At 50.8% G+C, this 13,189-nt stretch overlaps 1 protein-coding gene across 3 annotated transcripts in view; it reads right to left on the reverse strand.

Annotated features, from left to right (window-relative positions):
• LOC122558119 (CD151 antigen) overlaps positions 1-13,189 on the reverse strand; it is a 52,307-nt gene that overhangs the window by 14,333 nt on the left and 24,785 nt on the right. For all 3 annotated transcript variants that reach the window (XM_087996741.1, XM_087996739.1, XM_087996742.1), the window contains exon 4: positions 3,372-3,446. In XM_087996741.1, the coding sequence (XP_087852867.1) occupies positions 3,372-3,446 (75 nt within the window). The remainder of the gene's footprint in view (positions 1-3,371; positions 3,447-13,189) is intronic.

A 13,189-nucleotide genomic window follows, 5' to 3' on the forward strand; every position in this document is an offset into this window, starting at 1 on the left:
GCAAAGAGAAAGAGGGTGAGGGAGAAAGTGACACTGCCAGAGAGAGGGTGACAGGAAAATTAATTTATTGGTTAGTGCAATTCCAGGCTCGGACACTGGGTGTCAGTGTGGGACACCGACCTGCAGTTCCTGACTCGGACACTGGGTGTCAGTGTGGGACACCGAGCTGCAATTCCTGATTCGGACACTGGGTGTCAGTGTGGGACAAAGAGCTGCAGTTCCTGACTCGGACACTGGGTGTCAGTGTGGGACACAGAGCTGCAGTTCCTGACACGGACACTGGGTGTCAGTGTGGGACACAGAGCTGCAGTTCCTGACTCGGACACTGGGTGCCAGTGTGGGACACAGCTGCAGTTCCTGACTCGGACACTGGGTGGAGCCTCTGAGTGGGACACAGTGCTGCAGTTCCTGACTCGGACACTGGGTGGGGCCTCAGTGTGGGACACAGAGCTGCAGTTCCTGACTCGGACACTGAGTGTCAGTGTGGGACACCGAGCTGCAGTTCCTGACTCGGACACTGGGTGTCAGTGTGGGACACCGAGCTGCAGTTCCTGACTCGGACACTGGGTGTCAGTGTGGGACACCGAGCTGCAGTTCCTGACTCGGACACTGGGTGTCAGTGTGGGACACCGAGCTGCAGTTCCTGACACGGACACTGGGTGTCAGTGTGGGACACCGAGCTGCAGTTCCTGACTCGGACACTGGGTGTCAGTGTGGGACAGAGAGCTGCAGTTCCTGACACGGACACTGGGTGTCAGTGTGGGACACCGAGCTGCAGTTCCTGACTCGGACACTGGGTGTCAGTGTGGGACACAGAGCTGCAGTTCCTGACTCGGACACTGGGTGTCAGTGTGGGACAACGAGCTGCAGTTCCTGACACGGACACTGGGTGTCAGTGTAGGACACCGAGCTGCAGTTCCTGACTCGGACACTGGGTGGGGCAGTGTTTGTGAACTCTGTTCCATTTTTATAAACATTTTTTTGGCTTTGGCCTCCAGATTTTTGTCATTGAGGAGAAAGTGCAAGAGATGGCAGTCTGCAGAATTCACCCATTGGGTGCCAAGTGCTTCGTGGTCAGGGACAGGAATTAATGGATTGAGATAACTTTGATCTGCCAGTGAAATGTGACCTCAGTTTTACTCAGAGGGTGTGCTGCTGAATTCTCCACAAAGAATTCTCCCCCTCATTGAATGACTATCGACAGGTTCTCAGGAGCACTGTAAGGAGATCAAAAGGACAGCGGAAATCTAAAAGCGGGCAGAAGAAATACAAGAAATAGGTTAGCAAAGACAACGTCCTCTCAATGCATTTGCAGGGCCCAGAAACACAAAGTGTGAGACACAGAGTATTGGTAATTCGTGTCCAAACAGCAAGTCATCACATAAAGACAGATAGTACGGCTCCGATCCTAAACAAGAACTCTGCGTCTGTCTCCATTTGGGCAAACAGTCAGTATTATGGGAAAGGAGGAGGCAGGAAACGTAAAGCACATAAATGGAACAACATTGGCAATTAATAAACTTCACATTAGAAGAATCAAAACAGTTCACCTGCTGTGTGTTGACCCACAATGTTGTCAGGGAAGGAATTCCAGGATTTTGACCCAGAGACAGTGAAGGAGCAGTTTAGTCAGGATAGTGAGTGACTTGGAGGGGAACTTGCAAGGGGTGGTGTTCCCATGTATCTGCTGTCCTTGTCCTTCTCCATGGGAGTGATCGTGGGGCTGGAAGGTGCTGTCTGAGGATCTTTGGTGAATTCCTGCAGCACATCCTGTAGACAGTAACACTGCTGCGACTGAGCATTGGTGCTTGTTGGAGTGGGTGTTTGCAGATGTGGTGATTATTAAGAGGTTGCTTTGTCCCTGGGTGGTGTCAAACTTCTTGTGTGTTGTTGGAGCTGCCCTCATCCAGGGAAGTGGGAATATTCCATCACATTCCTGACTTGTGCCTTGTAGATGATGGACAGGCTTTGGGGAGTCAGGAGGTGAGTTACTCACCGCAGCATTCCCAGCCTCTGACCCATTCACTGCATTTATGTGGCAAATCTAGTTGAGTTTCTGGTCAGTGTTAGACCCTAGGATGTTGACAGTGATGACTGACCTCCAACAGCTCTGACCATCTTCCTATTTGTCAGGTAATACTCTAACCCCCTAATACCCATTGATTCCAGTTTTGCTCGGGCTCCTTGATGCCACACCCGGGCGAACGCAGCCTTGATCTCAAGGGCTGTCACTCTCACCTCACCCTCTGGGATTCAGTTCTTTTGTCCACGTTTGAGTCAAGGCTGTAATGAGGTCAGGAGCTGAGTGGCCCTGGCGGAACCCAAACCAGGCATCACTGAGCAGGTTATCACTGAGCAGATGCTGTGTGATAGCACTGTTGATGACACCGCACAACACCTCTGGTCAGTTTGTCCTGCCAGTGAGACAGGACATATCCAGGGATGGTGAAAGTGGTGTCTGGGACTTTTTCTCTAAGGCATGATTCCGTGAGTACGACTATGTCAGGCTGTTGTTTGACTAGTCTGTGGGACAGCTTTCCCAGGTTTGGCACTAGCCTCCAGACGTTAGTGAAGAGGACTTTGCAAGGTTTACAAAGCTTTTTCTGCTGTTGCTGTGTCCGGTGCCCAGGTCAATGCCAGGTCAGATCATTCTGTCTTGACATTCTCTGGAGCAGCTCATGTGAAGAGCTACATTTCGGTAGGAACGTGGATGTGAGCATAGAAACTAAACAGTGGCTTTGAGGGAGGAGAGGGACCTGGAGATTCCCATCCATTAGATGGCAGTGGGATCAGGATCCGGAAGAGTTCTTGGAAACAGATACATGCTCCCAGACCTGGGAGAACTGGCTTTTCCAAGGAGAGGATAAGAAGCTGCTGGAAGATTTTAACTCCAGTTAGCAGGTTGAGAGGGAGAGAGGCTGCAGGAGAGGTGGATCCAGGCTGGGAAAAGGGGGAAGAGGGTAGTAGTACATTCCTCTCCTGGGAGCTGGGAGAGCTGGACCCTCTCAGAGAGGTGACCCTCTCAAGTCACCTCAGCTCAGATGGAGTAGGGAGCAGTGAACAGATACTGGAAACAGTGACACCCTCTGTATAGATTACTCAGTCAGTCATCAGTCACACAGCTCCCTCACCGACAGACACAACAAACAAACCACACACCATACAGGGGGGGAAAATCAATCAGTCAGCCCTTCCCGAGTCACTCCCCATCTCGTCACCATCAAACCGGCCCAGCTGAAGTCTGGGCCATGAGTTATCCAGGGACTCAAATCTCTGCCCGGGAGACCAGCAACTCCCTCCCTCAGACCCCAGTCAGCCCCACCCTGAGGGGCTTCCCAATGTGGGGTGGGGTCTCCCAGAGTGCAGCTTACCTGTTGGTAGTAAACGTAGGCCAGAATTCCTGCCAGGATCTCCAGAAGAAAGATAAAGAGCAGCAAGCAAAAATACTGGGGAGAGAGAGGGAAAACAACAACAGATCTTAGCTCAGCTCAAACACAGAGGTCACACCCACAGCCCAGATCAACATCGCACATCAGCCCGAGAGGGTGAGGGTGGGCTGGGGGGAGAGGGGTGTGGGAGGGGAGAGAGAGAGAGAATGTGTCAGAGGGAGGAGGAGGGGGGGAAAGAATGTGTGTGAGAGAGGGAGAGAGTGAACCCTGAGATATAGAGACAGTGAAAGCCCCTCTGTGGGATTGGCCAGGAGCTGGGATTTCTGATCGGATATGGGCTGCAGGGATGTCTCACTGGAGCAAGGGAAGGGGCCGTGAATATATGAATGAAGAGAGAACAGTGTGAGAGTCGTTTGTCTAACAGCGCGGAGTGAGTATTGTGGGGGACTCACCGAAGCTAAATCCCTCACCTGAGCAGGAGTAATTCCGTTCTGTTTAAACAACTCTGTCTTGGAGAATACAGTGGGAGCAGGTTTACCACTGACTGGCTGTAAGAGGGTTAATATTGGCTACTTGGGGAGGGGCGAGAAGGAACCAGTTTCTCATTCACCCTCCTCAGGGATTGTCCAGATGACCCTCTTCCAGCACATGTTCAACCAAATTCAATGTCCAGGGACAGCCCACTGTTTAAAATTCTCGATTGTAACTTCACCAGGTGACAGAGACACTACAGCGAGAACAACAGGCAGCTGTAACCACGGTAACATACCATCTCAGGGGTTCCTCAAAACACAGAGGTAGAAAGAGTAAGGGACTGTAACACACTCACACCATCCAATAAATATTGTCAAGACAGGGGGAGACACAGAGAGAAACATAAACAGCAAGATTAATACAGCGACAGAGAGAGATAGAGAAAAACAAGGGGATTAAGAGAACTTCAGAGACAGAGTGAGTGAGTCAGGGAGAGACATAGAGAGAGAGAGATAGAGACAGAGAGATACAGACATAGAGAGAGACAAACAGAGGGATGGAGACAGAGAGAGAGAGAGAGATTCACACATAACAGAGAAATACTCTACAAGAGAGATTGAGAGGGACAGAGACAGAAAGATGAATTCTTTCCCAGATTCACATCACCTCACCATGACAACGCTTTGTAAACTGCAGACTGGCACACAGGCGTACACACCCAAAAAATCCCCAAACAAAACTCGCATTCCACAGAGCTGAGTCACTGTTACAGCGTCCTGTAACAGACACAGGCCCTAAACACAATCCCAGTTTCCTGTAACAGACACAGGCCCTGAGCACAATCCCAGTCTCCTGTAACGGACACAGGCCCTGAACACAATCCCAGTCTCCTGTAACAGTTACAGGCCCTAAACACAATCCCAGTTTCCTGTAACAGACACAGGCCCTGAGCACAATCCCAGTCTCCTGTAACAGTTACAGGCCCTAAACACAATCCCAGTTTCCTGTAACAGACACAGGCCCTGAACACAATCCCAGTCTCCTGTAACAGACACAGGCCCTGAACACAATCCCAGTTTCCTGTAACAGACACAGGCCCTGAGCACAATCCCAGTCTCCTGTAACGGACACAGGCCCTGAACACAATCCCAGTCTCCTGTAACAGTTACAGGCCCTAAACACAATCCCAGTTTCCTGTAACAGACACAGGCCCTGAGCACAATCCCAGTCTCCTGTAACAGTTACAGGCCCTAAACACAATCCCAGTTTCCTGTAACAGACACAGGCCCTGAACACAATCCCAGTCTCCTGTAACAGACACAGGCCCTGAACACAATCCCAGTCTCCTGTAACAGACACAGGCCCTAAACACAATCCCAGTCTCCTGTAACAGACACAGGCCCTAAACACAATCCCAGTCTCCTATAACAGACACAGGCCCTAAACACAATCCCAGTTTCCTGTGACAGACACAGGCCCTGAGCACAATCCCAGTCTCCTGTAACAGTTACAGGCCCTAAACACAATCCCAGTTTCCCGTAACAGACACAGGCCCGAAACACAATCCCAGTCTCCTGTAACAGTTACAGGCCCTGAGCACAATCCCAGTTTCCTGTAACAGACACAGGCCTTAAACACAATCCCAGTCTCCTGTAACAGACACAGGCCCTGAACACAATCCCAGTCTCCTGTAACAGTTACAGGCCCTGAGCACAATCCCAGTCTCCTGTAACAGACACAGGCCCTGAGCACAATCCCAGTCTCCTGTAACAGTTACAGGCCCTAAACACAATCCCAGTTTCCTGTAACAGACACAGGCCCTAAACACAATCCCAGTCTCCTGTAACAGACACAAGCCCTAAACACAATCCCAGTTTCCTGTAACAGACACAGGCCCTGAACATAATCCCAGTCTCCTGTAACAGTTACAGGCCCTAAACACAATCCCAGTTTCCTGTAACAGTTACAGGCCCTGAGCACAATCCCAGTCTCCTGTAACAGTTACAGGCCCTAAACACAACCCCAGTTTCCTGTAACAGTTACAGGCCCTGAGCACAATCCCAGTCTTCTGTAACAGACACAGGCCCTGAACACAATCCCAGTCTCCTGTAACAGACACAGGCCCTGAACACAATCCCAGTCTCCTGTAACAGACACAAGCCCTGAGCACAATCCCAGTCTCCTGTAACAGACACAGGCCCTAAACACAATCCCAGTCTCCTGTAACAGACACAGGCCCTGAACACAATCCCAGTTTCCTGTAACAGACACAAGCCCTGAGCACAATCCCAGTCTCCTGTAACAGACACAGGCCCTAAACACAATCCCAGTCTCCTGTAACAGACACAAGCCCTAAACACAATCCCAGTTTCCTGTAACAGACACAGGCCCTGAGCACAATCCCAGTCTCCTGTAACAGTTACAGGCCCTAAACACAATCCCAGTTTCCTGTAACAGACACAGGCCCTGAGCACAATCCCAGTCTCCTGTGACAGACACAGGCCCTAAACACAATCCCAGTCTCCTGTAACAGTTACAGGCCCAGAGCACAATCCCAGTTTCCTGTAACAGACACAGGCCCTGAGCACAATCCCAGTCTCCTGTGACAGACACAGGCCCTAAACAGAATCCCAGTCTCCTGTAACAGTTACAGGCCCTGAGCACAATCCCAGTTTCCTGTAACAGACACAGGCCCTAAACACAATCCCAGTCTCCTGTAACAGACACAGGCCCTGAACACAATCCCAGTCTCCTGTAACAATTACAGGCCCTGAGCACAATCCCAGTCTCCTGTAACAGACACAGGCCCTGAGCACAATCCCAGTCTCCTGTAACAGTTACAGGCCCTAAACACAATCCCAGTTTCCTGTAACAGACACCGGCCCTAAACACAATCCCAGTCTCCTGTAACGGACACAGGCCCTGAACACAATCCCAGTCTCCTGTAACAGACACAAGCCCTAAACACAATCCCAGTTTCCTGTAACAGACACAGGCCCTGAACACAATCCCAGTCTCCTGTAACAGTTACAGGCCCTAAACACAATCCCAGTTTCCTGTAACATTTACAGGCCCTGAGCACAATCCCAGTCTCCTGTAACAGTTACAGGCCCTAAACACAATCCCAGTTTTCTGTAACAGTTACAGGCCCTAAACACAATCCCAGTCTCCTGTAACAGACACAAGCCCTAAACACAATCCCAGTCTCCTGTAACAGACACAGGCCCTGAACACAATCCCAGTCTCCTGTAACAGACACAAGCCCTGAGCACAAGCCCAGTCTCCTGTAACAGACACAGGCCCTAAACACAATCCCAGTCTCCTGTAACAGACACAGGCCCTGAACACAATCCCAGTTTCCTGTAACAGACACAAGCCCTGAGCACAATCCCAGTCTCCTGTAACAGACACAGGCCCTAAACACAATCCCAGTCTCCTGTAACAGACACAAGCCCTAAACACAATCCAAGTTTCCTGTAACAGACACAGGCCCTGAGCACAATCCCAGTCTCCTGTAACAGTTACAGGCCCTAAACACAATCCCAGTTTCCTGTAACAGACACAGGCCCTGACCACAATCCCAGTCTCCTGTGACAGACACAGGCCCTAAACACAATCCCAGTCTCCTGTAACAGTTACAGGCCCTAAACACAATCCCAGTTTCCTGTAACAGACACAGGCCCTGAGCACAATCCCAGTCTCCTGTGACAGACACAGGCCCTAAACAGAATCCCAGTCTCCTGTAACAGTTACAGGCCCTGAGCACAATCTCAGTTTCCTGTAACAGACACAGGCCCTAAACACAATCCCAGTCTCCTGTAACAGACACAGGCCCTGAACACAATCCCAGTCTCCTGTAACAATTACAGGCCCTGAGCACAATCCCAGTCTCCTGTAACAGACACAGGCCCTGAGCACAATCCCAGTCTCCTGTAACAGTTACAGGCCCTAAACACAATCCCAGTTTCCTGTAACAGACACCGGCCCTAAACACAATCCCAGTCTCCTGTAACGGACACAGGCCCTGAACACAATCCCAGTCTCCTGTAACAGACACAAGCCCTAAACACAATCCCAGTTTCCTGTAACAGACACAGGCCCTGAACACAATCCCAGTCTCCTGTAACAGTTACAGGCCCTAAACACAATCCCAGTTTCCTGTAACATTTACAGGCCCTGAGCACAATCCCAGTCTCCTGTAACAGTTACAGGCCCTAAACACAATCCCAGTTTTCTGTAACAGTTACAGGCCCTAAACACAATCCCAGTCTCCTGTAACAGACACAAGCCCTAAACACAATCCCAGTCTCCTGTAACAGACACAGGCCCTGAACACAATCCCAGTCTCCTGTAACAGACACAAGCCCTGAGCACAAGCCCAGTCTCCTGTAACAGACACAGGCCCTAAACACAATCCCAGTCTCCTGTAACAGACACAGGCCCTGAACACAATCCCAGTTTCCTGTAACAGACACAAGCCCTGAGCACAATCCCAGTCTCCTGTAACAGACACAGGCCCTAAACACAATCCCAGTCTCCTGTAACAGACACAAGCCCTAAACACAATCCAAGTTTCCTGTAACAGACACAGGCCCTGAGCACAATCCCAGTCTCCTGTAACAGTTACAGGCCCTAAACACAATCCCAGTTTCCTGTAACAGACACAGGCCCTGAGCACAATCCCAGTCTCCTGTGACAGACACAGGCCCTAAACACAATCCCAGTCTCCTGTAACAGTTACAGGCCCTAAACACAATCCCAGTTTCCTGTAACAGACACAGGCCCTGAGCACAATCCCAGTTTCCTGTAACAGACACAGGCCCTGAGCACAATCCCAGTTTCCTGTAACAGACACAGGCCCTGAGCACAATCCCAGTCTCCTGTAACAGTTACAGGCCCTAAACACAATCCCAGTCTCCTGTAACAGTTACAGGCCCTGAACATAATCCCAGTCTCCTGTAACGGATACAGGCCCTGAGCACAATCCCAGTCTCCTGTAACAGACACAGGCCCTGAGCACAATCCCAGTCTCCTGTAACAGTTACAGGCCCTGAACACAATCCCAGTCTCCTGTAACAGACACAGGCCCTGAGCACAATCCCAGTTTCCTGTAACAGACACAGGCCCTGAGCACAATCCCAGTTTCCTGTAACAGACACAGGCCCTGAGCACAATCCCAGTCTCCTGTAACAGTTACAGGCCCTAAACACAATCCCAGTCTCCTGTAACAGTTACAGGCCCTGAACATAATCCCAGTCTCCTGTAACGGATACAGGCCCTGAGCACAATCCCAGTCTCCTGTAACAGATACAGGCCCTGAGCACAATCCCAGACTCCTGTAACAGACACAGGCCCTGAGCACAATCCCAGTCTCCTGTAACAGTTACAGGCCCTGAGCACAATCCCAGTTTCCTGTAACAGACACAGGCCCTGAGCACAATCCCAGTTTCCTGTAACAGACACAGGCCCTGAGCACAATCCCAGTTTCCTGTAACAGACACAGGCCCTGAGCACAATCCCAGTTTCCTGTAACAGACACAGGCCCTGAGCACAATCCCAGTTTCCTGTAACAGACACAGGCCCTGGGCACAATCCCAGTTTCCTGTAACAGACACAGGCCCTGAGCACAATCCCAGTCTCCTGTAACAGTTACAGGCCCTAAACACAATCCCAGTTTCCCGTAACAGACACAGGCCCTGAACACAATCCCAGTCTCCTGTAACAGTTACAGGCCCTAAACACAATCCCAGTTTCCTGTAACAGACACAGGCCCTGAGCACAATCCCAGTTTCCTGTAACAGACACAGGCCCTGAGCACAATCCCAGTTTCCTGTAACAGACACAGGCCCTAAACACAATCCCAGTTTCCTGTAACAGACACAGGCCCTGAGCACAATCCCAGTTTCCTGTGACAGACACAGGCCCTGAGCACAATCCCAGTTTCCTGTAACAGACACAGGCCCTGAGCACAATCCCAGTTTCCTGTAACAGACACAGGCCCTGAGCACAATCCCAGTTTCCTGTAACAGACACAGGCCCTGAGCACAATCCCAGTTTCCTGTGACAGACACAGGCCCTGAGCACAATCCCAGTCTCCTGTAACAGTTACAGGCCCTAAACACAATCCCAGTTTCCCGTAACAGACACAGGCCCTAAACACAATCCCAGTCTCCTGTAACAGTTACAGGCCCTGAGCACAATCCCAGTTTCCTGTAACAGACACAGGCCCTAAACACAATCCCAGTCTCCTGTAACAGACACAGGCCCTGAACACAATCCCAGTCTCCTGTAACAGTTACAGGCCCTGAGCACAATCCCAGTCTCCTGTAACAGACACAGGCCCTGAGCACAATCCCAGTCTCCTGTAACAGTTACAGGCCCTAAACACAATCCCAGTTTCCTGTAACAGACACAGGCCCTAAACACAATCCCAGTCTCCTGTAACGGACACAGGCCCTGAACACAATCCCAGTCTCCTGTAACAGACACAAGCCCTAAACACAATCCCAGTTTCCTGTAACAGACACAGGCCCTGAACATAATCCCAGTCTCCTGTAACAGTTACAGGCCCTAAACACAATCCCAGTTTCCTGTAACAGTTACAGGCCCTGAGCACAATCCCAGTCTCCTGTAACAGTTACAGGCCCTAAACACAACCCCAGTTTCCTGTAACAGTTACAGGGCCTAAACACAATCCCAGTCTCCTGTAACAGACACAAGCCCTAAACACAATCCCAGTCTCCTGTAACAGACACAGGCCCTGAACACAATCCAAGTCTCCTGTAACAGACAGAAGCCCTGAGCACAATCCCAGTCTCCTGTAACAGACACAGGCCCTGAGCACAATCCCAGTCTCCTGTAACAGTTACAGGCCCTAAACACAATCCCAGTTTCCTGTAACAGACACAGGCCCTGAGCACAATCCCAGTCTCCTGTGACAGACACAGGCCCTAAACACAATCCCAGTCTCCTGTAACAGTTACAGGCCCTGAGCACAATCCCAGTTTCCTGTAACAGACACAGGCCCTGAGCACAATCCCAGTCTCCTGTGACAGACACAGGCCCTAAACACAATCCCAGTCTCCTGTAACAGTTACAGGCCCTGAGCACAATCCCAGTTTCCTGTAACAGACACAGGCCCTAAACACAATCCCAGTCTCCTGTAACAGACACAGGCCCTGAACACAATCCCAGTCTCCTGTAACAATTACAGGCCCTGAGCACAATCCCAGTCTCCTGTAACAGACACAGGCCCTGAGCACAATCCCAGTCTCCTGTAACAGTTACAGGCCCTAAACACAATCCCAGTTTCCTGTAACAGACACAGGCCCTAAACACAATCCCAGTCTCCTGTAACAGACACAGGCCCTGAACACAATCCCAGTCTCCTGTAACAGACACAAGCCCTAAACACAATCCCAGTCTCCTGTAACAGACACAGGCCCTGAACACAATCCCAGTCTCCTGTAACAGTTACAGGCCCTAAACACAATCCCAGTCTCCTGTAACAGACACAAGCCCTAAACACAATCCCAGTCTCCTGTAACAGACACAGGCCCTGAACACAATCCCAGTCTCCTGTAACAGACACAAGCCCTGAGCACAAGCCCAGTCTCCTGTAACAGACACAGGCCCTAAACACAATCCCAGTCTCCTGTAACAGACACAGGCCCTGAACACAATCCCAGTTTCCTGTAACAGACACAAGACCTGAGCACAATCCCAGTCTCCTGCAACAGACACAGGCCCTAAACACAATCCCAGTCTCCTGTAACAGACACAAGCCCTAAACACAATCCCAGTTTCCTGTAACAGACACAGGCCCTGAGCACAATCCCAGTTTCCTGTAACAGACACAGGCCCTGAGCACAATCCCAGTTTCCTGTAACAGACACAGGCCCTGAGCACAATCCCAGTTTCCTGCAACAGACACAGGCCCTGAGCACAATCCCAGTTTCCTGTGACAGACACAGGCCCTGAGCACAATCCCAGTTTCCTGTGACAGACACAGGCCCTGAGCACAATCCCAGTCTCCTGTAACAGTTACAGGCCCTAAACACAATCCCAGTTTCCCGTAACAGACACAGGCCCTAAACACAATCCCAGTCTCCTGTAACAGTTACAGGCCCTGAGCACAATCCCAGTTTCCTGTAACAGACACAGGCCCTAAACACAATCCCAGTCTCCTGTAACAGACACAGGCCCTGAACACAATCCCAGTCTCCTGTAACAGTTACAGGCCCTGAGCACAATCCCAGTCTCCTGTAACAGACACAGGCCCTGAGCACAATCCCAGTCTCCTGTAACAGTTACAGGCCCTAAACACAATCCCAGTTTCCTGTAACAGACACAGGCCCTAAACACAATCCCAGTCTCCTGTAACGGACACAGGCCCTGAACACAATCCCAGTCTCCTGTAACAGACACAAGCCCTAAACACAATCCCAGTTTCCTGTAACAGACACAGGCCCTGAACATAATCCCAGTCTCCTGTAACAGTTACAGGCCCTAAACACAATCCCAGTTTCCTGTAACAGTTACAGGCCCTGAGCACAATCCCAGTCTCCTGTAACAGTTACAGGCCCTAAACACAACCCCAGTTTCCTGTAACAGTTACAGGCCCTAAACACAATCCCAGTCTCCTGTAACAGACACAAGCCCTAAACACAATCCCAGTCTCCTGTAACAGACACAGGCCCTGAACACAATCCAAGTCTCCTGTAACAGACAGAAGCCCTGAGCACAATCCCAGTCTCCTGTAACAGACACAGGCCCTGAGCACAATCCCAGTCTCCTGTAACAGTTACAGGCCCTAAACACAATCCCAGTTTCCTGTCACAGACACAGGCCCTGAGCACAATCCCAGTCTCCTGTGACAGACACAGGCCCTAAACACAATCCCAGTCTCCTGTAACAGTTACAGGCCCTGAGCACAATCCCAGTTTCCTGTAACAGACACAGGCCCTGAGCACAATCCCAGTCTCCTGTGACAGACACAGGCCCTAAACACAATCCCAGTCTCCTGTAACAGTTAAAGGCCCTGAGCACAATCCCAGTTTCCTGTAACAGACACAGGCCCTAAACACAATCCCAGTCTCCTGTAACAGACACAGGCCCTGAACACAATCCCAGTCTCCTGTAACAATTACAGGCCCTGAGCACAATCCCAGTCTCCTGTAACAGACACAGGCCCTGAGCACAATCCCAGTCTCCTGTAACAGTTACAGGCCCTAAACACAATCCCAGTTTCCTGTAACAGACACAGGCCCTAAACACAATCCCAGTCTCCTGTAACGGACACAGGCCCTGAACACAATCCCAGTCTC

Source organism: Chiloscyllium plagiosum, unplaced genomic scaffold (genome assembly GCF_037043375.1).
Source record: "Chiloscyllium plagiosum isolate Xiang-an unplaced genomic scaffold, Cpla_swu_hap1 HiC_scaffold_18, whole genome shotgun sequence".
In the NCBI taxonomy this organism is placed as follows: Eukaryota; Metazoa; Chordata; class Chondrichthyes; order Orectolobiformes; family Hemiscylliidae; genus Chiloscyllium; species Chiloscyllium plagiosum.